This window comes from Cavia porcellus, unplaced genomic scaffold (genome assembly GCF_034190915.1).
Source record: "Cavia porcellus strain 051 isolate PalLab524CR breed Dunkin Hartley unplaced genomic scaffold, mCavPor4.1 scaffold_10, whole genome shotgun sequence".
Taxonomy (NCBI): domain Eukaryota; kingdom Metazoa; phylum Chordata; class Mammalia; order Rodentia; family Caviidae; genus Cavia; species Cavia porcellus.
Window position 1 is genome coordinate 11,234,293 of NW_026947493.1, and position 27,803 is coordinate 11,262,095.

The 27,803-nt window shown below is 34.6% G+C and overlaps 1 protein-coding gene across 1 annotated transcript in view; it reads left to right on the forward strand.

The window, feature by feature from the left end:
* Nucleotides 1–27,803, forward strand: part of Kcnh8 (potassium voltage-gated channel subfamily H member 8) — a 356,910-nt gene that overhangs the window by 159,015 nt on the left and 170,092 nt on the right. The window contains exon 4 of the mRNA XM_063256994.1: nt 22,821–22,948. Coding sequence (XP_063113064.1) covers nt 22,821–22,948 — 128 coding nt within the window. The remainder of the gene's footprint in view (nt 1–22,820; nt 22,949–27,803) is intronic.

The window sequence follows — 27,803 nt, forward strand, 5'->3', positions numbered from 1 at the left end:
AAGTATCTTAATTGACTTAAAGAAAACTTGGATTAAATGGTGAATTTTTAGAAATAAGGAGTACCTTTCTCAACCCTTTGCTTCTGTATAGTTTTGAACTTACATATGTATATTATGTGTAATTCTGTAAATATACTATATGACTCAAAAGCTTGTCTATAATATAGATTGAACTTGTTTTGAAAATTAGCTGAATCAATGTGCTAAATCAAAATTCATTCTAAGTGTACTTCAAATTATGTACTAATTTAGATTTGTCTTTGCAGTGATTGCAACTTAAATGTCTTTATTTGAAATCATACACTCTAAAAATGCAAATATTGTAGATACATTAATAACAAGAAAGAGGTAAATTACTTCTATCTTTTTCACTCCTTTTCTTTATTTTTCTTTCTTCATTTCAGAAAATGAAGTAGAGCAAGTATTGTGACCTATTTGCTGTGCAAGATTTCTTGCTATGAACTAGCAAACCATGTTATGAGGAACACTGATTTAGAAATGGGAAATTTATCAAGCTATATGTTTGAATAATCCTTGAATATATTCTCAGACTCAGGCCTGAGCTCCCTTATGCATACTTTGAGTACATCAAATGATGTCATCTTTTGACATCTGTTTTATTAAAAAGAATGAGAAAATAAGCACAGAACATTTCTGGACCATCAGTCACTTCTCAGAAATCATGCTGAGGACATCGGGTACCAATGAGAGCTTCTATCCATGTAATATTAGTAAATCAGTAAATATTATTCTGGATAAAGTTTGAGGGATTTTAATGGATAGAAATATTCTCCTGGGTTTTACAGATTATTAAAATTACCTCAAAGAATTTTCTCCACTGCTTTTCTGGACCATTTAAGTGGAATGCAGAACACATGCTACATACTCCGTCAGGCCTCTTCCAGCCCCAGCTTCCTTTGAAAAGGCACAGCCCTGCCTGGGAAGGAGCCTAAGAGTTTCTTAAGGAGTCAAAATTTGGAATGTGGCCTCCTTTTTTAAAACATTTTTTTTTTTTTTTGGTCTTTTTGAGACAGGGTCTCCCTGTGCAGTTTGGGCTGGCCTTGAGCTCACTTTGTAGCCTAGGCTGGTCTTGAACTCACAACAATCCTTCTGCCTCTGCCTCTCTAAGTGCTGGGATTGCAGGCATGAGCCACCATGTCCAGCAGTGTGGCCCCTTAAAACAATGATTTCTCTTTTTCTGACTATCTATTTTTTGGGGGAACCGGATGATTTCCAGCGTCCAAAGCTTGCTAAAGGCACTTTTTCTTGTGATCTGCCCTAGATTACTGAGATTTCATGGTGACCTCCTGCCTGTGAGCTCTTCCAAAATGCCAAGTGTATGAATGGTTGAACTTAGGGAGAACTCATAGGTACTTCAGGCCTCCTTCTATAGGCCACACTAAGGAATTCAACTTTGTTTTTTCATTTAGCGATGCCTTCCTTCCAAAATGTAATCAGAAAGAATTTAGGACTTCTTTAGAGTTGTTTGAGGACACCCATCCTCCACATTACAGTCTAATATGGACAGGCCATCTTTCTTGCTCTGTTATGCAGTAAAAATGTCCTCAGAGCTAAGGCTTCAAGCTCGATCTCTGTCACTAATTAACTATGTGACCTCTGGCTAGGAACTTTGCTTTAACTACTTGTTACTTTTTTCAACTACAGTTTAAAATATTGGATTAGATAACTTTTAAGACTTCTTCCACTGCAAGAATCCACAATCACACTACATGATTTGAAAGCTTGTAAGATGCTGGACCATACAGCCTTACAAGTGTGAACTAGAGACCCTATTGCTCTGGTATGCTGTCTATGGTCACCAAAGCCAGAGAACAATCAGTGAGTTTGCCACATGTAGTGTTACCAGCTGAACTCCTGTTCTACCCTAAGTTCTTGAAATTATCAAGTGTATGTTTTTTATTTCTGATGCTCTGGCAGAATCAATTGGAAATATTCCATACATAGCTCTGTGAATAAACACATTCTCATGAGTGTCATGAATAAGACCATAGAGGGTCACATAATGTTCTAAGAGTCCTGACTTGTGGTCCCATTTAAGAAGAAACACATACACAGACTAACATTTTTGCTGAGTTTAACAGGAGTTGGCATTTCAATGCCAGAGCTTAAATGGATTGATTCTCATGAACTGTGCATTTTATGGAGTGTGTGATGTTTCATAATGGTGGAATGAACGGAAGTGGGAAATATTTGAACTTCAGATGTACTCAATGATATGCATCCTTTCCTTCTTTTAAACCACCTACATACACAAACTAAGACTTAACTGTATATAGTTTAATTTCTAAAAGTTTTAATAAAGCTGGATCATTTTACTTTTTTCTTCATAAAGTTAGTTCTTAAATAAGGAATATATTTGGAAAAATATTCTAGATTTGTTCCAGAATCTAGGTTTGAGGTCAGCAAATCTCTTCTATAAAGATCTAATAATATTTTAGGCTTTGTGTCATATAATCTCTATCACAACTCCTTAAATTATTTATTATTGTAGGAAAGCTGTCATAGACAATATGTAAACAAATGAGGATGGCTGAGTTCTAATAAAACTTCATTTACAACAAGTTATAATAAAACTTTATTTACTCAGCTATAAAGAAGCCATACAAAAATACCACATCCTTTTAATTTATTGCAAAGTAATTTATGGTTGAAATATTAATGTAGTAGATCTATGGTAGGTATTAAGTAAATTCAATAAATCCCTTTTTCTCTCCTGGGAGGAAAAAAAAGCAAAACAAAGAGCTAACTGCTTAGGAGCCCAAGTTTAAAAGTCCTCAATCTGGATCATTAACAAGTTATTTTTCCTTTCTCAATCCTAGATTATTCTGTACTGAAAAGAGCATTAAAATAAGGAGTCTGGATGTCTGGCTACAATTATGACTTTTGTAATTTTTAGACATTCCTATCCATAATACTTTGCAAAGTCTGATATGGATCTTATTTCAGGCATCATATTTGGTATTTAACATATGTTAGCTAAGAACTAACAAGATTGTGATTGGCGATGTTCTTCATACCTTGTACAATACATTAATTATTAGATCACAGGAACCTCTGTAGCCTTAAGAAATGGAGATCAGAAAAGGGTTTAGGTCAGCAGAGCTAAATTTCTGGTCTGTAGTGAAAACAAGGAAAACAAAAAACTCTTCTCCAATGTGGTCTTGGTGGTGTTTATAACATTCATGGCACAAGATTCTGCAGAGTGAAAATTAAGAACTGAGGTATATTGTAATTAGTAAAGAAATCAATGGTTTCACTTTGACCCAACAGGTAGGTCAGGGTAGTTTAGGTCTGTGCAGAAATCCAAAGAAATCATAGGGTCAAAATGGTCAAGTATCGGGAGCCTGGGACAAGACACTAAGAAACGAAGGCTTGCTTGCACTCTGTATTAGCTCTACCAATCCTGACTGGCTGCTTTCTCATTCACCAGTTGCTTTTAATGAACTAGGGATATGTTTCTCAGCTGCTGTTTCATAAAATTTAAAGGTGCATAGGTAAATTGCAGCATCAGACACAAGGACAGTGCATGTGAAATAAAATGTTAACATATGGAGATATTTTGAACATCTATTTCAATGTCTAAAAAGAGAATATAGGTTAGTTTTCTGTGGCTGTAACAAAATATCTTAACAAGAGGAAGTATTTATTTGACCTGTGAAATCAGCAGTTTCTGTCGATGGTCACATGCTCTATCTTTGTCCTACTGTGAGGCCAAACATCATGATAAAGTGTGTTGTGGAGCAAAGTTGCTCAGCTCACAGTAGCTGGGAAGTAAGGACAGAAAGGCAAGCACAGAGAGTGTCAGTATACTTTCCCAAGTTGTCAAGGGCACCGCTCCATGACCCAGCTGTCCTCCAAGAGGGCAGACCTCCCACCTTCCCACCATGTCCAAGAAGCCCATCATCTGGGGACCAAACTGTCAACATATGAGGTTGGGGGAGATTATTTAGGATTCAAATCATAGCAGTACAAGGGGTGTTAAAAATACAATGAATATTTAGATATTTAAAAATAACGTATTACAGTGAAAGATACATTGGCATTAATCTTTCTCAAAAACCCTCCCTCTTGTTTTGAACATTCTTGTTGCATCATTCTTTCCATTTTCTGAAGTAGATCTGGAAATCCTCTTGCCTGTGTGCAAACGTCTTCATTCTCCATCATGACACTGCTCCATGTTACACCTTCCTTCTACTATGTCAGCTTCTGACAAAAACACTCTAGTGTTCACTTACCTTATTCACCAAGCGTGACACTGTAGTGTTTCTTCACTCACCGTATTCACCAGATGTGGCCCAGTGTCACTTCGGGCTTTTCCCCAAAGTCAAAATGTAAACCAAAGGTAAATGTTTTGAGCCAACTCAGGACAATGAGACAGCTATGGCAGTGCAACTAAAAACACTCAGGAAGAAATTCAGGACCAGATGCATGAGTTAATAACCTCTTAGTAGATTGCCATCTTGTTAGTCCATCAAGAATGCTTCAGTGTGCCTCAAAATATTTCTTTTGTGCCCATAAAATATGTTCCCCAAAGTATGAACTATCTGTATGATCTTTATTTAGTGAATCAGGAATGAAGGTCCGAACATTTTATTTTAGATATCACTGCGGTTTATACAAAGTCAAAATTTGGATGTAAGTAAACAAGGCATTCAGTTTTCATTTAAGAAAAAAATTAATGCTTGATCAGTGGTAGAACACTAGCTTAGCATGCATGAGGCCATTGGTCGAATGAGTGAATGAAAGAAATGCAGGGAAAGAAATGCAGGGAATATTTTACAGCTTGCCACTATGTGTAAGAGTTGTTTAAAAGGAAAATCTCTGTAGTCAGAGACTTAGATCACCATTTGTGACTGATGTGCATGCCTGGAAAAACCTGGACCAGTTGAAAGTGACTGTTTCCAAATAAATGCATATGTTACTCTAATTGTTAATGTCTGACCCAAAGGTTTAAAGGAAATGAAGTCATTCACTGGTTTCAAGTCATATGTCTTCTGTGCAACTCCATTTCTTTATTTTTTTTAGGGAAAAATGAACATTCTTGAAATTTTTAGTGGTTTGTCTTTTGTGCTTATGTTGTGAATGCATCCTAATTTTGGTTGAGTCATATGGAAATATTTTAAAATTGTTGTAAAATGATACAGAGCAGCTTTCCTTACCCATGGTACTAATGATATTTTAAGTAAGATATTCCTTATGGGAGGGATGAGATGTGTATTGTAGGATTTTTAGCAAAATCTTTGGTCTGTACCCAGTAGATTCCATTTATATCCACATACCAATTCACAATCCTAACTTCTTCCAAACATTGACAAATATAAGATAAATGTAAGATAAACTCCTCAAACTGAGAAGCACTGGTGTACTGAAACAAAGCTGTCACTCTATAACATATACCGTTAAAGAATAGAAGTGGACTTAAGATGATTTAACAGTTGAGCTTTGGAACTGAAGTGAACTGACTTGTGTTATTCTGTGTTTTTCAATGGTACATTATTGCCCATGACTTTCCATGAAAGTCATAATTTAGAAATGAACCAACCCTCCACAAAGAGCTCCCTCTCTCTCTCTATTCCCCCTGCTATTATACATCATGCTGCCAACAACAAGCTGAGGTTATAATAAGAGTATTACATTATTAACTGTTTTTCAACCAGAAATTGAATCTAGAGTACAATTAGTGGAGTTGCATCTCAGAATGGAAAATGAAGCCAGGTTTCCGTCAGTGGGAACAAATATCCAACACATACAATTCAAAGGCAGGGTATAAACATTTTTATTAGTACATGCCTGAAGTCCTTTGATTATATTTGTCTTTGGTGGAAGCAGTGTTTACTTTTCATTGTAGTATCAGATTTCAAAGGTGCTAATTTCATAGTGGTAAAGGAGGTAGGCACAGGGGAAGAGAGGCAGGGAGAAACATATCCTCCAAAGACCTGTGCCAGGGACCTACCTCCAACTCGGCCCCACCTCCAACTCGGCATTCAGCTGTGAACATCAGGAGATTAATCCAATAATAAATATACTTCCACCATGATCCAATCACCTTTTACTGCCCATCTCATAATCCAATCAAGTTGACAATTATGTTTAACAGTCACAGATATTATCTTGGAGATCTCATGAATTAGGCACATCACTGTCAAATCTCTCATTGTATTTTTTTCCTAGATAAATCAGATTGTGTACTTTTCCTTGAGGATTAAATAATGTGATTTATTTACCACTGCCTCTATAGAGCAGGGACTTGCACAAGATGAATAGATGCTTAAACACAGGATGAATAGGTCCAATGTATTTGTTGATCTTACAGATAAGAAATTGCAATAGGTCCAATGTATTTGTTGATCTTACAGATAAGAAATTGCATATACTTTTAGCACCTTCTGGGTTTCCCTCTCATTTGTTCCTATGTTTTCATCTTGGATATCTTTCTACACTGATTTTGTCATAAATATCCTATTCTACCACTAGCTCGAAGTACAGTCAATACTGTCATTTTGACTTCTATAAACGTAAGAAAATTTCAGAACCATTAAGCTCCATGGAATTTTAATATAGGACACTGGGGAATCCCAGTGAGAAACGATATTGTATCATCTCATTACCCAACATGGCTATAATAAAATAATGTAGGCAGCTGTAAGTCAATTATAATAAGTGATGATGGCTAATGTAACAGTGGAGGTAACAGTGGTGGTGGCAAAAACATGGCAAGATACACAACTTTGCAGTATCATGATTTCTCTGGTGATTTGCTGACTTCCTTTTCCGAGCCAGCTTTCTCAATACCCTTAATCATATGTTGGCATTCTTTTTTTTTTTTTTTTTTTTTTTTGGTACTGGGGATCGAACTATGACTGTGTGCTTGCAAGGCAGGCGCTTAGGCCACTGAGCTAAATCCTCAGCCTTATGTTGATATTCTATTGACTATCAGCTAATTCTTGGTAAGCAAGTAACTATTGCTCCCAGGGAATATTTATATTTTATAGAGGTATTCTTGTCAGATGTGACAAGATGTGGCTTAAGATTTGAATGAAAATAGCAATTAAGGTAAGATTATCCCTCTGCCTATATTATCTTAATGATTTGTTTTCTCTCCTTCAGGATTCCCTAAAGAATTATATTGATTAGTTTTTTGCTGCATATCAAATTTTTCCCAAATTAAAAAGAGTAAGAATGTATTATTTCCCATAGTTTTATTGCTAGACTTTGTAGCTCTTTTCAAATCATATAAGCCAGTTATTTGTGTGGCTGCCATCAAGCTGGCATATGGCTGAGGCTGAACCCCCTAAAGAACAGTATTTAAGTACGTGGCTTCTAACCCGAGGAGGGTAGGATGGCTAGGGTTGTCTAAGATATCTACATTTCTCTATCTCAGTTGAATTGCTGCATTATGCAGTAGTTGGATCCCAAGAGGACATGTATGGAAACTGTATATGTTTAAAAATCACACACCATTCCTTCTGCCATTTTCCTTTTAAAAAAATACTTTAACTGGTGCTGATTAATTTTACAGAATGTTGTGTTTCAATGAGTATAGTATGGTTTGATCAGGTCTGTCTCCCACTAATCTCTCTTACACCTCTCCTCTCCTCTTCCTATTACTCCCTTCTTATCGCCTAATAACACCTTTCCTCCTACCTAATTTTATGTCAACTTTTTTAGATTGAGCATAGTAGAGAGAACATGTGAATTTTGTCTTTATCAGTCTGGCTTATTTCACTCAACATTGAGTACCCTGTTCCACCGATTTTCCTTCAAATGACACAATTTTTTCCTTATGGCGAAATAGTACCTATACCAGATTGTCTTTACTCAGTCATCTGTTGATGGACATGTGGGTTGGCTCTATTTCTTCCTTTGTCATTTTCTAACAGTCAGAGAAAGTTACAAGACCAGCCCAAACTCTAAGAGTGAGAAAACAGTGTCTTCCTATTCATAGGGAAAAAGCCAAGTATGAATATGAATATGAAGATTGGTAGCCATACTTACAATCTAGTATTTCACCCAACTTCCTACTTTCTTGTTTTGCTCTTCCTTGTTCCTCCCTCTCCTTCTCAAGGTCAGTGGAATCTCTCATTTCTTAGGTCAAAAGGTGGAGTGGAAGTCATCCTTCTCTTTAATGAGGTATATTTATTGAAAAGACAGATTTTTCAGCACACGTCCAAATATGGACTGGAGGTTCCTAGGTGCATGAAACTGAGCAAGGAACATCAGTCTCTTACTGAAGTCTTTGTTGACTAAATGGAGAGGTTACCTAAAATGACGCTTACTTTGCTATTGTTTATGAATTTTGATTAACTGAAACTTTATAGGCATTCCATCAATGTTACTGCTTTTATTTTCTATGCTTCTGCTCCTCTCTGATTTTTCTAATCCATTTTCTTTTCCTAGAACAAACAGATTCTTTTTCTTTATTTTACTTTGAAGATACTGCCTACAATAATCAAAGATTTTCCCTACACCTACTGATAGTGTCCAAAAATGCTGGATTGATTGATCATTTAATAATTACTGTTCTCTTGTGATGCTAACACTCTAATTGGTCTTGTGTTTCCCATGTTATTGTTACTCTGAAACTTTGATTAATAGTTTCCTTTGGCCAATTAATCCACTTGCCTACTATAAATGTCATGGACATGCTGTCTAAGGCTTCTAGGACTTAATACTATTTCCAACCTTATGTTTTAATCCTGTATGTTTCTCAATTCTGTTGATCGGTTTTGTGCTCCATGATGATACTGTTTGGGGGGGGCGGTGCTTACACCATTGCTCTCATCAAATATTCACTACAAATTTCACTCAATCTAAGTAGAATTAAACCTTTGGCAACTTTTCAGTGACAGAATGTTGAATTGAATTCTTCGCCCACATAACGAAAGAGACATTAAAAGTTTGCTTTTAGCACTACATCATCCATGAAATGTTCTAGAGTTACTTAATGCCTTGATAAATTCAGTGGAAAAAATAGAAATAGAAAGTAATAGCTGTGATTAGGGACAATTGAGTGATTGTAATTTTTGAAAAGACAAAATTGAAGAAAATACATTATCTTTCTTGATTCATACATTATTCTGTGTGATTAGAATTTACATAAAAGAAATTCCTAACTAAATATGACTAAGCATTAAAATAAATCAGTGAATTTGAGAATTTGTTTCTGTCGTGTTGTAATACTTGCTATAGTTAGCATGTTCAGGGAAAGTTTTTGTCTTTAGTGTGTGCTGCTAGATAATTTATCTGTTTATGTCCTTGATTATTATTGTCAAAAGGACAGGTCATACAAATTCATTGAAGTTTATATAGTTAAATGCGGTTGGTTAGTCTTTCTGCCTCTAAAATCCTTCTGTATCGCATACTTGTGTCTAAATCCAAAAGTAAAACCCAAATTAGTGGCTTTCCCATCCTATATTTCCCTTATTTTTTTTTTAAGAGTTAACATTAAATTCTCTAGCATATCATGCGATATTTTTAACAAATTTTATTTAATATTTATCTTCCTTTGCATTCACCACACACTGGATTCATTATCCATAATATATATACTATTGCTCCAAAGCCATGTAGTATCTTAAGACAGTATCCCTAAAATACTCTTTCTTCTCTGTCTTTGAGCCAAAATATCTTACTCAGTCCAGATGAAAGACCAACTTCTCCATAGATATTTTGTTGCTGTTGTTATTTTGCCTTTTAAGCTTATTCGTTGGGTCACACAAGAACTTTCAGTAAGGATTTTCACTTAGCGTTCATATCTTCACATAAGGCGTGCTCCTCAGAAGGTTAAAACTTGCTGCTTCCAGAATCGTCATGGTACCTGATTGAATCATAACAAAACCTTATGAATCCTGCAAAAACCTTTTGTGAAACTGTTTTTGTTTTTGTCTTTTTGAGACAAGTGTCACTATACAGTTCAGGTTGGTCTTCAGCTTATTTTGTAGCCAGCCTGGTTTCAAATTTGTAATGATCCTCCTACTGAGTGCCAGGATTACAGTCGTGAGCCGCCACACCCAGTTTTGACGTTTAAATTGAATCACTGTCAAGTTTATTTTAGAAACATCAAAATTGTCTTGAAATTAGTGTCATTGTAGTGCGTTATAAATATAAGATTCAGAATAATATTGAGGTTAAAATATAAAATTAAAAAAATCCTTTTCAATTTTAACCATTAATAGGATAATATTACATTTTGCGCTGGTATCATCTAGTACAAGCTTAAAAGATACCATTTCTTAGGCACACAGATAATATTTCTTAGGCAACCTTTACCAAAGACAAAACTTTGTTACTTCTTCATAACCTGTTCAGCTGTGGAAGAGTTCCTGCAGGCAAAACATAATTATATACTGTGGTGTGTCTCGTCTTTTGAACTACATTTCAGTGCCCAAATTCCCTCAAAAACTTTTTTCTATTCTTTTTTAAAATGTCACATTCTCTATAGAAAAGGTGAACTTCAAAATTGCAGTACCTGTGACACTCCTAGGAAGGACAGAAATCTCCAACTGCTAATGTCAAACGATAATCAATTCATTGAACGTAGGTTATTTTTGACAATATGGTACAATACTTTTTAAAAAAATCAAAGTTAAAAAATCAAAAATAATACTTTGCATTTTTTTCTACTCTTGTAGGGAATTTTTTAAAAGAGATTTTTCCCATAGTTCAGATTTCTGGTTACCTGATGTTGGTAATTATAATAGCTACATGTTGACTTTTAGAAGAATTTGGATTCTTAGATGGGTTTCTGTCATTACAAAACCAAGTCTAAATCAGTTATAATCAATCAGGCTTTTAGTTGTTATACTTGTGAAGGTTCATATTTACGAGTATATCAGATTATTTTGTGAGGAAGAGTATGTATTTAATTATTAGTACTTAAAATATGCATGCTATCATTTTAACTGCATTAGGTGCTTCTGTGTCAATGTAGAATTTCTTCTTCAAGAAACTTCCACTTATATATTTAAAGCTACTCACACTATAAGTGATAATCTACTGAAAATAAACTGATTATACATATTAACTGTATCTAGAGTATACCTTTACAGCAACATTCAAATCAGCATTAGAGTTAAATGGAACTTAATCTAGTCAAGCAGATGCATAAAATTTAGGATTATAGTGGACCATTTTCTCTTTTATATGAATATGTAATTTTCTAAAATAAAAGCTACATAATTAGGTACCAAGTTGTAATTTTTGAAAGCGGTCCCATACTGTTCCATCATATCAGAGTTTTTAGGTGATATTTTGATGTTCCAAGATCAGAAATGTGGTAGGGGTCAGGCTGATGAAGTTGACCACAAATCTAGTGTTTGATTCAGTTTTTGAAGTATATAAGAATGAGAAATGTATAACTTAAAGGAAAACTCTGATACCAGACTATATTTTACTATTAATTCCATGTTTACAATGGTTAGTTTTGTTATAACTTTCCCTCACAAACCAAATCCACAACCATGAAAAAGTAAAAGTATTTTTGTTTAATCTAGATTTGCTTAAGGTAAATAAGGTAGATTTGGTTATGCATTCATTAATTGAATAAATCTCCAGTGAAATACAAGAATTACTACAAGGGCTGAGGTAAGATCATCTACCAAATAATCAATATATAAAAGGCGTGAGGCTCAGATGCTAACCAATGTTAGGGATGGAGGGCAATTGGGAAATACTATGTCTCACAGTAAAGATTAATTTTCTGTTAATAGGAAATATCTTAGAAGTTATACATTTTGCCTGAAAACTCTACTTTTTGAGAAAGAGAGGATACATAGATATATTACACTATAGTATATGGTAAAAAAGCATGTAACCCAGAATCTCAAGAATACAAGAGTTCTAACTTGGAAATCATAAGTATTAGTCTTTTAAATTATGAATTACATTGTCTTTTTAATATGTTTAATAATAAGAAAAAGTAAAACAAAACAAAACATTAGAATTTCAGTCTCACTGTCAACCTAGTAGGTAAGAGGGATGAGGAATTTCTCACCCCAGAGCAGACGGAACAAGTCGATACAGCCCAGATCCAGAAAACAGGCCAAAAACATTGTGAACGTTCTTCATTATCTTCCCGAGTTAGTAACTCAAGATCAACACCAAGCCAAAACAAAGTTGTGTAATTTTGATTTGTCTATTTTTCCACATATATATTATAGTCAAAATATTTACCTCAAAAGGTCAATAAAATAAGTAAATTAAAAATGATTACACGAGAGGCTATATAAACATATATGAATTTATTAAATATAAAGTTTATCCTATGTATAGCAGTCAACAGTTTCTCTTAAATGTACTTAAAAAGGCAAGAGCTGAAAATAGTGATGGTGACCATGCGTGGTGATAAGCAATGCATCCAGCTGACTCGGAGTAACCCGGGCATCCGAATGCCCAGCGTCATACACAATACGTAACAGGGAAGTTTTCTTCTTGGTTTCCACTCATCTAAAAAGTTTAAAATATCTGTTATAGATCAGGGTCTATTTTATTTTATTTTATTTTATTTATTTTTGGTACCAGGATCAAACTCATAACCTTGCACTTGCCAGGCAGGCACATATGCCACATATGCCAACAGTCCATTTTAAATATCAGTAATACAATAATGAGTCACATGTGTAAAAAATACATCTAAAATATATCTAAATATATAGAAATAGTACATCTACAATTATACTTCTAAAACATAGATATCTAATGCATATCTTTTATGATGAATTTTGTGACACATGAGTAAAGTATTTTTAACTAGATCAATTCATAGTAATCATTTTACAATAGGTGAAATAGCATGCTGTGAGGAAGAATTTTTTTTCAAACTCGACCAACTTATGGGTTAGGCTAGTATCACTGAACATACAAAATCAATTCTAGGTTTTTATGACACTTAAATTTTCAAGTGCGGAAAGCAATGAAAAAGGCCACAATGTACTTCCCTCCCAATCAGTAAAATAGACTAACACCCGGTCACAATCTGAAAATAATTTGTAACTCTGTATTGTAAAATAACCACAGATTCTCAGGACTTTACAATAACAGTACTGAGAGTCCCAGTGCCCCCTCACTTAGTTTTTCCAGTGGTTAAAACTTGATTATGGTGCACTGTCAAAACCAAGAAACCCACACTGCTGTAATACATATGCGCAGTTTTATCCAGTTCTGTGTGGATGTTTGCATAACCAGCACCATAATTAAGATATTCAGCTATCCCATCGCTACAAGATTTCCTTATTCACATCCTCTGATAGTCATATTCTTACCTCTCCCTAACCCCTAACTATCTCTCATCTATTCTCTAACATTTAGAAAATATTAAAGAATGCTCTATGAATGAATAACATAGCATATAACCTTTGATGTTAGTTCTTTAGTGGATATGATGATACTCCAGAAATCACACAAGTTCCGTCTATAAATTTCTTCCTTTTTCCCTCCTACTCTGCATTTCATGTTACAGATATACCAGGTTTTTTACCCATTCACGCATTGAAGGACATTTTGGTTATTTCCAATGTTTGGAAATCTGATGTAAATAGTGGACCTAGGTTTTGTGAGATTGTTCTCAGGAAAATTACCCCAAGAATATTATTGCTGGCTTACCTGGTAAGGACATGACTAGGCAATTTTTTCCTTAAAAAACTGCTACCCTATTTTCTAAAGTGACTGTATCACTTTATATTAGAAATGTTTGAAAAATTCAGATCCTCTGCCAAGTCATGAGCATTTTACTTTGTGACTGTTTCATGACAGCTATTTTAGCAGGTATATACTGATACCTCACTATAGTGTTGGTTTCTATGGTCCTGATGGGTAGTGTTCCCTAACATCTTCTCATGTTAGTGTTCACCATTCTTACTGCTCTAATAACTTGTCTCTTCATGTCTTTCGTTTATTTTCTAGTTGGGTTGTTTGGTTTTTGTATCGCTGAATTTTGAGAATTCTTCATGTGTTTTAGACATAGATTAGTTCCAAGCTTACATATATTATTAAAATTCAATACTAACTTTAGCAATTGTTTTTAACTTGGACCAACAGAAGTTTTTGCTTAGAATTGTCAGTACAAGATGGTAATAAAAAGCTAACCAAATGCAGTTGTATTTATAATTGTTTTAGAGTTCTACAGACAGTTCCTTATTTCCTTATACCCACTTAGTTTCAAGCAGTCTGCTTCTGCTCATTCTAGAATCAAAGATTAATACATTTTTTTTTTTTTGTTTTTGTTTTTGGCACTCTAAGAGTAACAAAATTTGTAAGAGAGTATTACACAATTCAGTATATGGAAAAATCATAAGATACAACACATATCTCTCTTAAAGTATCATTTGATGATTTCCAATTGAGTTCTTCAAAATTACAAATTTAAGAATATAGAAGAGAGAAATCTGTGTTTTTTCTTAACTAATTTAGACCAGTTATCTATTAATTCAGAAAGACTCTTCAGTTCAGAATACATCAGGCCTGTTCGCCATTCCCTACAATATTCCTCTTTCAATTCACAGAAATGTCAGTAACTTTTGGTTTTCCTTGCGGAATATCCACAATTCAGATAGTTACTGTTACCGATCAAATCTCTACTGTACACACCTAACCCTAATGCTTAACACGACTAACTGTGCTTAAAGTCACTGAGAAGAGTGGGTGAGCTGCAATGCTGGAGGAAAGGAGTGTTCTCAGGCCAAATCTGTGTAAAGGAAAGTGAAAGACTGGGCAGAGAACAGGGGTTGGAATGTCACTGCAGAAGGACACTTGCTAGCTTCAGGTCAGGTTCACCACAGGCTGAAACAGTGAGCCCGGTGTGTTCAAACAAGCCGCAGGCCTCCCATTACACTCCCGTATGAGCTGGTCATGAACACGGCCTGTTCTGAAAACGGGGACTGGATCTCTGTCAAGATCAGTGTCTTCCTCTAAAGGCAATTCCAGGGAGACTGAGGGCTGCGAGAGTGTACCTGGGACAGGCCTGCTTCCAGCAGCTGTGGATTAGGTCTTTTAGCCTCTGACAGTGTGTCCTACATAGCAGTGCTGTGACTCTGGAAGGGTCTCACGCTTCGTTTTCCATCACAAACACAGGACTGAATTCCTGAAAAATGGCTCCTTACCATGTTAAGCTTTTAAAAATTTTTGTATATTTTAAATTCACATTGATTGAACTAAATCATGAATTTTAATTGGATAAAACTAACAATACAGTCCCAATTCTACTCTCTCTCTCTCTCTTTCTCTCTCTCACTCTATATATATTATAATATATATTATAATATATATATATTGATTTTCCCTTAAGACTTTTTTATATTCAGGATCTGTAATTGTTCTTTGTTAATTATATTAGGATTATTTATATAATAGATGGTCAGTGATAGGAAAAAAGAAAATCTAGAACAAAAACAATATAAATGTACTAAAATGTTAGATTATTTTTCAAAAATTGCATTATAAAAATAGTCATTTCCTGCTTCACATCTTTTGTATTCTAGATTTTGTAAAATGCAAATGTATTATTTTAATATTCAAAGAATGAATGTGTATAAGCTACATAATTGCCACTCAGTTTATAAAGGATAAATGCTGTAAAAATTCTCAAGAAAATATATGAGATTTGATATTCAAGGTAATCAGGACTTCTTTATTTTACGTTTTGCTATGTTTTCTCAAATTTTTCATCATAAATTTGTATTACCTTTATTTTCTACTTTTCAAACATTTTGGTCTTATAAAATTGTTGAAACTGTCTCCTCACTAAGTATGATTATGCCATTAGCTACTGATACTCTGTATGTGGTCACAGCTGATTATTTTATTGCTTGCAAAATGGGCAGTTAGTGCTGTTAAAGGAAAGTTACATAAAAATCACTATTTACAGAGAAGACTTCTCTTTATCAATCTACTTAAAGGTTTATAAATTGAGCCCACCCTTTGTATAAATCCTATATGAGTATGGGACATTTTTTCCACTGGACTTATATGTTCAGTTTAGTAATGTTTTATTTAATATTTTTGCATCTATATTCATAAGTGAAAGTGTTCCATGGCCTTCTTTAAATACTCATCCTGTCTTGGTTTTAGACTTTTACAGACTTAAATATTGAATTCAGAAATTTTCAGTCTTTTTTTTTATTCCCTGAAGCTGTTAAGATACTTAGTTCTTCCTTCAAAGTCTGATAACATTCAGCTTTAAAAGTGTTTAAAATGGGCCTTGGATGATAGCAAGCAGCGGAAACAATAATCTGTTTCCTAGAGATCTATTTAGGGCTTTTATTAGTTTTTAGGACTGTTTTGGTAAATAACTGCTCCTCTCAAAGAATTAATTTAACCTGGAAGACTATGCAAGTATAATTTTTCAAAAATTAACCTCAGAATCTTTAAGATCTTCTAAAATGTATGGTTCTTTTAATAAATATTAGCATATTATCTCTATCTTTGTCCTTAAATATAATTGTCAGTTTTTAATTATCTTCTTTTATTTAATTGACCACAATTTTTAAAAATTTGCTTTTATGCAACCCATTTTACTTCCTATAAACTTCCAACTTTTATTTACTTTGCTCTGTCAGATTATTATGTTTGCTTTGTAATGTGAAGAGAAGTTCTTCATATTTTACAGTTCAAATACCTACTTTGTTTCAAGTATTTGTTTTATGATAACATAAAATACTTGTGTTGAAAGTTAATTTCCTCTGGTCCATTTTGTTTGCAGTCATTGAGTCTGGATGCCAAGTAGATTTAGAAACATTTCCTTTTTACAGTAATACTCATTCAGCTGAGGAAAGGGTGGCAGCCGTGGACTGAGGGCAGGGCACCTACCTGCCTGTGGTAGATGCAGCATTCACAAGAAACTACTACAGTTCCTGTGAAACCAGAGAATTATTTAAGAACATAACGAATGGTAGTGAGGAGAAATCTCACGGTGACTATGAAGGTCCTGATGTCATGAATATCAAACTGATACTTTCTCATGAGCATAGATTAATTATAAAAAAAGAATATGAACCAACATAGGTGCAACAAAAAGGCATGTTGAATGACTCTAGTAGGTCAGTCTGCTGAAAACAAAACCAGTAAATTCAATTTTACGGAGATCCCTTCACATGTGCTTTCAAAAGTCAGCATGTATTTTACCTACAAGATTTGCTACACTAGCAGTGTAGCACATTCCTAAATTTTCCATTGCACCCAAAACAGTCCTGGAACAGATGATGACTGTGAACTTCCTAGAATGTTGAATAAAATAAATTATAATAAGGTGATTTTTTCATTATTTAATAGGTACTTGTAGTTCAGTTAGTTTTTCGTATATAGCATGTTGCCTGAATGCATTTGAACTTCAAAGTTAATTGCGAAGCAAATCACCTTCTGTTCTTTTCCATAGCAATCAGAGTTGAAGTTTGTTTGCCGCATTGACGAATTAAGGAAATAATTCACAAGATGTGCTTCTGAACAGAATGGACACTGACAGATCCCACAGGCATATGTTTATTATCTACCACTTTCTAAGACAAGTTTACACTATGTCTGTGATTTTGAGTTTTCAAATTTCTTATGCGTTTAACAATCTTTGCACAAGATAAAAATCCAGAGCTTTTATTATACGTTTTTCACTAAGGATTTTTATTTAGCTAACTTGAACCTGAAGTCTGCACTTTAATATCTAAATTAAGAACCCTCCCTAATACCATTAGAAGTGTGTTATGAAAATAGTTTGCAATGTAAAAGGGGAATTTGAGGGAATATAGAGGGGAGAGGGAACCTAAGATGACAGGAGGGAAGAGGACACTTTCCAGTGTCTGCTGTGATGGGAGAAAGCAAAGGAAATGAGGAGGAGGCTGTGTAACAGATGAAATAACTTCCGGGGAATGTGCATTCTGATGCTATCGGTCAGTGTGCCTCACAATTCTTCCCTTCTCAGTGGCTGACAATTTATTCTGTAAATTAGAAAACACAAGAAAGAGCGCTGAGAATTCAGATATCACCCATCTCACTTGCTAACTGTTTAAGTTCTGACAAGTACTCAATTTCTGTAGCCTTTAGTCTTCTTTTCAATAAATGAAAAAATTGATGCCTCATAAGATGAAGATTCAGTGAAAATCAAGACCAAATTCCCGGAACGAAGCATAGATCTCGACAGTGGCTAAGAAATGGAAATCATGCACGATGTCTTATTGAGAAGTCTTAACTTGCTGAGTGAGAAACGGACTTTGATTTTTTCCTGGGAATTTACATCACTTGGTACTAGTTAATAAAATTGTTTATTTAATGATTTGCTTACTGAATAGAACATCTTTCCTTACATTGCATTCACTAGTTTTGACCTGGTAACCACCTACAGATCACTAAAATTTTCACTTTCTTTCTGTTAGTCCACTACTGCTGATTGTTTTTTTCTTTCTCCTTCAGTTATTTTATGGTTCATAACGATGTTTTCTGAATGTATTTTAAAGTCACTTGCACCTATTTTCTCTATACTCATCTGGCAAAGCTACAAACTGAAAAGAATAATTTGTATTCTCTATTCTGCACACAGATAACTAAATATATCTAGGATAAAACTAACAAGGAGAAAAATGAGAACTATGCTAAATTTATTGTTAGTGGCCTCATAGGAACTGGTACAGTTCCTTAATGCAGCTGTTATTACTTACTGGGCTTACAGAGATTTCAAGCATTCCTTACTATCCCAAGCCAACAGCTCCTGCTTAATATTTTTCACCCTTAGCATTGGATTTCAGTTCCAAAACAAAAAGGGGGAGAGAAGGAAAGGAAGAAAATAGGAAAAAGAAGAAAGGAGAAGGAGGGAGGTAGGGAGGGAAGGAAGGAAGGAAGGAAGGAAGGAAGGAAGGAAGGAAGGAAGGAAGGAAGGAAAGAAGAAGGAAGGAAGGAAGGAAGGAAAAGAAGGGCAGAAAAATACCCACACAGAAAGGGAGAGAAGGAGGAAAAAAGTGAGAAAAAAGAAAGGTATCTCCTTATCCAAGCCACTACAAACACATATTAATGGTCTCCTTGCTGGAAAAGCTAAAATTGCTTCTCGACTACTACGGTCATCATTACATACAGAATCAGGCACAGACATTTTCAGGTGACTTTGAAGCCTTTGCAGAGTCTGTGGACTTCCCCTTGTCTTCAGTGTCCCTGCATCTCTCCTCTCACATTCTGTATTATCTCTTCAAGACTTTCTCAGGTCTTCAAAATTGTTGAACTCTTTTCTACCTAAGGTGCTTACACATTTCATTTTCATTTCTTCTGTCAAAAAAGGTCTTCTCTCTTACCTCCCTTTGCTCCCTAACGATAATCGTTTTTCAGATTTAAACCCACAATCATCCAACTCAAGCATTTGGTGCCCCTCACCACCACTACTGCAAAGATTCTATCAGATCTTGATATATATATATATAATCGTTTTGGATGTTTTATATATATATATATATATATATATATACACAAAAAACTTTAAAGTTATACATATATAGTTTAATATATATAGTATATTATAAAGTATTTCCATGAATCATCAAGTCCCCCAAACCCAATTAAAGCAGTCAGATTTTACTAACATAATTTAGTAATGTACATAACTCTTCAAGCTAAAGGATGTATTTCTCAGCTTCTTTTGCAACTAGTTGCTGTCATGTACTTATGTACAGTTTTAAAAGTTATACATTTCTCCAAATAATATGTTGTTTAATTTTCCACATATATGAATATTCTTAAAAGTGTTGCCATGTTTTTGTGTGGTTTTTTGGCTTTAATTCTCATTTATGTGTTTTTGATGTATTTCTATATAAATACGAACTTTATTTCATTCATTTTTTTATTTAAGTCTGCCATAAATGCAGCTTGATTGAATTATAATATTCTGTGCATGCCTATACCAAATGAGCAGCTGCTTCATTTCTAATTATGCACATATACACAAATACATGTGTATGCTCTCTCTCTATGCAAATGTGCTTGTGTGTGTGTGTGTGTGTATATATATATATATATATATATTTCACACATATTACTGTAATGACTATTTTAACATCTTTTTTAAAGAATGAGTTCTTGTATATTTTATTTAGGATTTTTATTTTATTCAGTAGTCACAATTTAGGACCACTTTAGATCCCTTTCTGTTTTGGAGATTTAGATCCCAAAAGCAGAGTGATTCACAACCTCAATCTTAAATGAGAATTAAATAGTAACTACACATTCTGAGGAATTTTCTTCCTTCCATTTAGAGCCAAGATGAAGACAAACATGCATCTTTAAAATTCTTCTGTGATAGGCCCTTTATTAACATGATAAAGTTGCTATTGTTTGATTTGGAGAATCTCAGCTGTTAATTAGAGCTCCTCACTAAAAGGGGAATTGTCTCACTGACTGTCATAAATATCTGCTCTGCTCCATTTTGCAGTTAGCCTTGTAATTTGACTTGGCATTTCAAAACCAAGTGTTATTGTGTAAGCAGTTTGCTGGTCTTACATATTTCTGTAGACATCGTCTTACGACTTTAGATGCTTCAAAATTTAAAGACGTTCAAAATTAGTCGTTAATGTAGTAAAAGTTACATTTTCAAGTGTAATTTACAAGACTTCTACGTGAATTGAAAAATTTAACATGCAAAGTGATGATTTGAACTTACAGCAATATAATGATGCTTTGTTCAACTATGAATTTTTTTAGAAACTGCCCCCTTTATAACTATTTTTTGCACTTTAATATGCTTTTACTGATTTGTATCTATAGCAATGTAGTAGATTATTTTATTTTAAACAGTTTATGATGTGTGGTAGAAAGTGTACATTTAAAGAAAAACCAGAGCATCATACTAGATTTTGCAGTGAATAAAATGCCCTGCTAGTTGGTCATTAAAGCATCTCAAGTGGTGGAGAAGTGGGAGGATCATTAGAGTCCTCCAGCTCTGAAGTCTAAACTTGAGGAGCAGGGCATATTCTACCCACTGTGCATGTGACACTTAGGAAAATATTGCAGTTCCCAACGTGGATGAAAGTCATTGGGAAACTGTAGAAGGACTTGGGATCTCAGAGCAAAGTCCTTCACATCTGACTCTACTCATTACATCAATCAGTGTGACTAAAGGACACATTAGACTTTCAGGCTTTGTGTCTGTAAATAAAAGGTAGTAATAGTATCACATAGATATTAGGGGGTTAATTGGAGTAATAAATACTGAAGACGTAGGACATATCTCTGATACACAGTAGTAGTTACATAACTTGTCCAATGCAGTAGCCAAGTCAAATTATTTTTATAAATGAGAGAAATTAGAGAGTTCAAATTAGAATGATTTGACAATGAAACTTAAGACAAATATTAGAATTTTACCTTTTGAATAGCTTTCTGTCATTGTGAATGAATATAGTTTATTAGGATGAAATCATATGTTGATTAATCAGCCAAATTAAGGCTAAATGTTTCTTAACCTAACATAAATCGCATTATTTACTTCTTTTGGTCAATAGGACTTTGGAAAAAAATAATACAGTTGATTTCTTAAACTCATTTTACTAAAATAAAGCCCAACTGTATTAAAAATTTGAATACAAAAATTTAAAAATAAAGGTTTAAAGATATCGGAAGAAATTTGAACACATTTTTAAAAATGATTTTGATGTGAAAAACATTTGTCTAAGCAAGACATAATGTTTAAAGACCACAAATAGACTGATAAGCTCCAAGTACAAAAATTTCAAATTTTCAGAATATATAATAAGACACAAAATCAGGTAAAAACTTGGGTACACTTTTGACAGCATGTATGATATGGAAAATGGAGAGTAGGTTACAAATAACTATTATAAACAATTATTAATTTAACTTTAAACTTGGCAAAAACGTATAACCTGACCTCTGAAAATTAAAAGACATCAACAATAAGTATTTTAAACTAAGTCGTATCCATGGTTTTTAGAAGGTCCAATTATGATGTGGTATTTTACAGCTCTCAAAGACAGAGAGTTCATAGGATATTTTGTAATTTGTGATAAAAGCAGACTTATCCATTCGCTTGCCTCCAATGTGAGTTGCTGGAATTAAATTTGGAAACTCAGTATAAAAATTCAAAATGAACATACTCATCACTGGTGGTTTCTATGTTCACAAACACAAAGCTCCATGCCTTCAAGAGTTTTCACTGTAGGATTTTCTAAACTGATTTTTTGTAAACCCTGCATAAATGTAAATAATGATGATAGAGAAACAATGTAATTAATAAAACTAGTTATATCTTTTAGGTGATGACTACAATCTTTAAAATCAATGTAATAAGTGCTGGGGATTTAGCTCAGTGGTATAAGCACCTGCCTGGCAAGTGTGAAGGTACCAAATCCGGTATCTAAATAAATAAATAAAGTCAGTGGGGCAAAACCACAATGTAGCAATTTGGAATGATTTTCAAGTTATCTTGATGTGAAAAAGTAATATGTACATAGATTTTATTGTAGACTTCTACTTACATAAAGAAAAATAATTATAAAATGGCTATAACACATTTAATAGAAATTTTCATTTAAAACTGTTGAATGAAATCAGGGAGGAGACTATATCTCCTTAAAATTCTTTTGAACTATTTGAAAGTTCTTCTATTCTCATGTATTTTTTTAAAAATTAATGGAGTTAATGCACTGATAGAAAAATATAAATTAAAAAATTGACTGAAGTCTCACCAGCAGCCTGCAGATCATTCTGTGTGCCAAAGCATGGACCTTTCATGTACTTTTGAAAGTGAACTATCAGAGCACTTTCCTGAGATGAGCTGGTGCAGTGAATGCATCGATATCTGAATGAGTTTTATTTTCCTCTAGACAAAGCCCGAGGAAGGTCGAGAGCAGGGACCCACTTTGACTCAGCGCGGAGGCGGAGCCGAGCTGTTCTTTACCACATCTCTGGGCATCTGCAAAGAAGAGAAAAGAACAAACTGAAGATAAATAATGTAGGTGACATGTGCGTTGCACTGTGAGTTTTACACTTTTCCTTCGGTGGTAGTGTTTTATTCACTAAAAATCGGCACGAATTACTCATTTATTGGTTTTCTTGGAATTTTTTTTCCACTTTGGGTTGTGCTTGCCTATAAAGAACAAATTGGGAAAGGTCAGCAGTCATGAGACATTTCTGCAACAAAAGTGCTTAATCATAGGGCTGTCACAGCAGCGAGTTTAGAATATTACTAAAATGCAGTGTAGTATCAGACTGAGGACTTGCAAATGAGGACATACTGGTTACATATGTGAGGCACAATGATACAGAACAGTATTGCATACTCACAGCCTGTTGGTTAAAATTTCTGAACTTTAATTTCCATTTCACTTACTTTACACTTTATATAATTTCTCTTAACATTTTTACCCAGAGGCACCATGAACAAATCAGTTATTATTTCTTTTTACAAATTTGTATTTTGTACAAAACTCTTGCAATATTAGATGTGAAATTACATGGCTTAGATTACACAGTTTTGCAAAAACGTTGTTCTTCTAATGAATTAAAATAGGGCTGCTTTCTGATAAAAACCTGATGTTTGTCAGTCAAAAGCCCCAGCAAATAACTGTGCCTATAAAAGATGTTTCTTTGCTGAATTTTACATGGCACATAGCTTCAAGAATACTACACTTAGTTGACTTTCATTGCAGAGACTTTGCCTTCACTGAGAAACCCAGAATGATGCCTGTTTAGATGTAGGTAACAAAGTTAATCTTTCAAATGATGTTAATGTCATTAATTTGCAATATGGGATCATAAATACATATCCGGGGTTTTGTGACTGTAATTGGCAGACTGAATATGTGGTCTAATTTTCCAGCGACCTTAGAGAGAGTTAAAGCAAGCAACTAGAGCTATTTGGATTTGATCTATAGTAAGATCCAGAAGTTCTGGGAGTCAAGAACACAAGAGAGTCTTTAGCATCTTACTATAATACAGCAAGCTCTGGAAACACCTAATCTTATGCACACTTTTCATTAAAATAAGCTTTGCACTTGTCATGCTAAATGTCTATCTCTGTCTATTGTGAATAAAGAAAGATGTAGAAACCTAGGGTGTAGAGAGTTGATAAGGAGGGCTAAGCCTCTGTTTATAGAAGCTAAACCAAGATATTTAGATCTATTAATTCCCCAAATATTGTCAGTCATGACCATGCATCACTTCAGAGAGTCACCTGGTGGTTTTTGTTGTTGTAGTAGTAGTAGCTATTGTTTTTGTTGTTGTTGCTGTTTTGACTTAATAAAAAGATTTTCTGGGCACCTTTGTGCCTTAGTACCTCTTTAACTTGCTGAGAATTCAGAGAGAGACCTTGCAGGGCATGTCGTTTAATCTATGGATATTCCCTGGTTCTTATTCACATTTCTCTTAAGTCTCCGAGTCCGCCTTGGTCCTATAGACAAGTTCTTGGAAGAAACAAAGATGCAAGCAAGATTTCCAGCTTTTAGTTCAGTAATATTATTTAGTTGAGAATCATTTACGTGTTGCTAATATCAATGAGCTTTAAAATTCCCCTTTATATTTAATAAACTACAAAAACACTACTTAAAACCTAATTTTAAAAACACACAACTCACACCGCTTTAATTGTCATCCGTTTCAAAAACATAAACATTAGGATAGAGCACTAAAATAATACCAGGTAATTAAGGGTATCTAATCAACACAGAGAGTCTGGTAACTACAGGTAAATCTTACTTGTGAAGCAGAGTGTGAAGCCAGATGGCCCTCTTCACCATCCTTTCATGAGCAGTACAGAATGGCCAAAACGTCTGATAGCAGAGAGGGAGAAGACAGAAAGGAAATGACCTGAATAGTTTACTGGCAGAACAATGTCTGGATGGATTCTGGCTGTAATAGCATTTGCATATCTGAAAAAGAATTTCAGTATTTTAGGGTGCTAGCTATTAAAACACGTGTTGAAAATTTCCCTGCACTTCTTTTATGCTATTTAATTCTTCCATTCAGCAAGTAGTAGGTGTATTTTTATTAGTTCCATTTTAATGATGGGATAAAACCAGCTTATTTAAAATCTTGACAGAAGAAACACCAGCTGTGGGACTCAGCACTTCATCTTGTGACTTAAGGCCGCTGTCTTGCCCCCTACCTTGCTCCTTTCCTGAAAACATTCTATGCACCAGGCTGGCATATGTGCTCCAACAAAAGACAAATGAATGCATCAGGCCATTAGCAGGGAGCATCACACCCTTAGTGCTAGCTCTAGCTTTTCCAGGTACCTCTTGGAAAAGGTACTTACTTTCTGCTTTCTTGATTTGTTATTCTGTCTATAAAGGAGATGGTGCAGGTGTTTCCACACACCAAAATATCATAAAGGTCGCATAATAGAGAGCCTGTGGAGCTTGCAAGTAAAAGCAAAGCCTTGTCAGCAGGGAACTGTGTGAGTGGTCATCAAAGGCACACCCTGCACCTGGCTTACCCACTGTAGTAAAGTGGAAATGTGCCTCCCTCTGTTAACTCAGATGATAGTTTCAAAGGAATGTTGCAAAATACTTTAGGAAATAGCGACTTTAATTAGGCACTGGAGTTAAAGATTGTGTTTCAGTAATTCGTAGGGTAAGAGTCTAGTCAAAACTTGACTGGTACTAAAGAAATATACTTTAAAATTAATAAGTACTATATACCTAAGATTGTGACAAGTTGGGTGCATTATTTCTCAGGCAAAATTTATGTATTATAAATTTGACAACTGCCCTCACTTCCTTCTAAAAGCAGAAATTTACGAATGTGCACATTTAAATTCTTTACAAGAATATGAAATTTTATTTCACTCAAAACAATTTTGATAAAATTTAGAAATACTGTGGTAGGTGTAGAAGATCATCTATTTTTCCACCTAGACAATTGTGTAAACATATGTGAAGGCTTTAACAATTCAAAACTTAGTCTAACCTAAAATATATTGAAGTCAGCATAATTTAAAAGTAAAGTTTTATCAATAATTCAGTAATGTTAAATAACATGCTTTAAATAGCCTATAAAGTGATTAATTTTCTAATTTGTATGTATAATGAATATATCACTGAATTTTTTTACATCAGCTATTAATTCTTCATGTGATCAGTGTACTCCAAATAAACACTTTAGTTCATGAGTTTTTCCAGTCTTCAACACAGAATTTGCTTTTCCTTTCAACAAAATAAATTTAAGTCACGTTATGGTAAACTACATGGATAAAAAATAAAATGCTTTCCATGGCTTCTGATAATTTCTTATTGTAGTAAGTATTAAGCGAAAAATGACACGGAAACATATCATGTGCTATTATATTTAGAAACTGCTTATGGACCTTGAGGAGATGAATCCCCATAAACCTTAAATCCCTCTTATGTGCACCTACCTGGGTTTTCATGTCATCCCAGCAGTTTCTCTCCTTTTTTTAGTTTTATGCCAAAGTCCACCTTCGAAAGCTGTTTCTCAGACCTGAATATGAGATAAAGCACCCAGGTCCAGTCTCAGGGACTTGGATGATACTATAGAGCGTTCTGGAAGTAGGGAAGCAGTGACCACCATGAAGTACCAGCATGATAGGTACCTGTGTAAGTTGAGGGAAAACATTAACAGGAAGGAGAAACCAGCACTGGGAATGCCTGTTACTGAGACATGACAGTCGTGGGTAGTAGGACTACAGTATTGGATCACACTTAGTCACTACCAAGAACTAAGTGTTCCTGGTCTCTCTTATTGCTCTTTGAACCGTCAGGTACTTCAGGGTTCTCTGAACACACTATATTAATCTGCTCCTCCCTCAGTAATTGGGACAAGAAAACAACACTGTGACCTGCAGATAATACGTGTTCCAGAACTTTTAACTATTCTGTTGATTCAACTTAACTTTCAAATTTAAGTTCTCATTGCCCATCTTGTATTTCTCATTAATTGAGGTCAAACAAAGTCTGCAAGTAACTAGTCATAGGCTTGTCAAGTTTTCGCACATGCTATTGTTGGGTCTTCCTTTGTCTCATAGTAATAAGGGAATTGTCCATCAACTGCACTGCTTTGAAAGTGAACTGCTTTTGCAGTTATCAAAAACTCCAGTTATTTTTTTACATTTAATCAGCTGCACAGTAAACATTATCTTCCTCCTACCACGAGTTGAATAATAAGCCTTCAGCAACTATTTCTCACTTTACCATTTACCAAGGGCTGGCCACTCTCAGACTACATCCACATAGAACAAGGGAAAGAGGTTTGAGGCCCTAGCTGAAAATACCAACACCAACAGTGCAGGAGTGCATGTAAAGCCTGGTGATACTGTAAAGAAATAGAAATAGCTTTCACAGTAGAATATTGATAATCTCTATGCTTTGTTTAAAGAAAGCAATCTTTGCTGACTGACAAAAGCCTAGGTCAAATATATTCTTTAGATAATGACTGCCATCTGCAAACCATAAGCGTACAGAATGCTCCTATGGCCGGAGGCATATAAATACATGTCTGCGTCGATAATGTGATTAGGGCATAGTATTATACTTAGAACTGTGGATATTTTTAGATGACATTATAGATAATGATCTTTGGTTTTAACAAACAAGTCTGTATTACTCATTTGACATGCATGACGAAATTCTGAGCATTCCTGTTGTTGAAAGCAAAGCCCCTGCTTAATTTCAGTACAGTCATGTATTACCTAATGACAGAGATACATCCTAAGAATCAAGTCCCCAGATGATTTCACTGCTGTGTGGACATCATGGAGTGTGGTTACACAAGCCCAAATAAGTACAGGTCTATCTTGGATTCAGCCTCCTTGTGTGATCAGTATGGGAAGTAAAGGAGATCCGTGGAAGGCT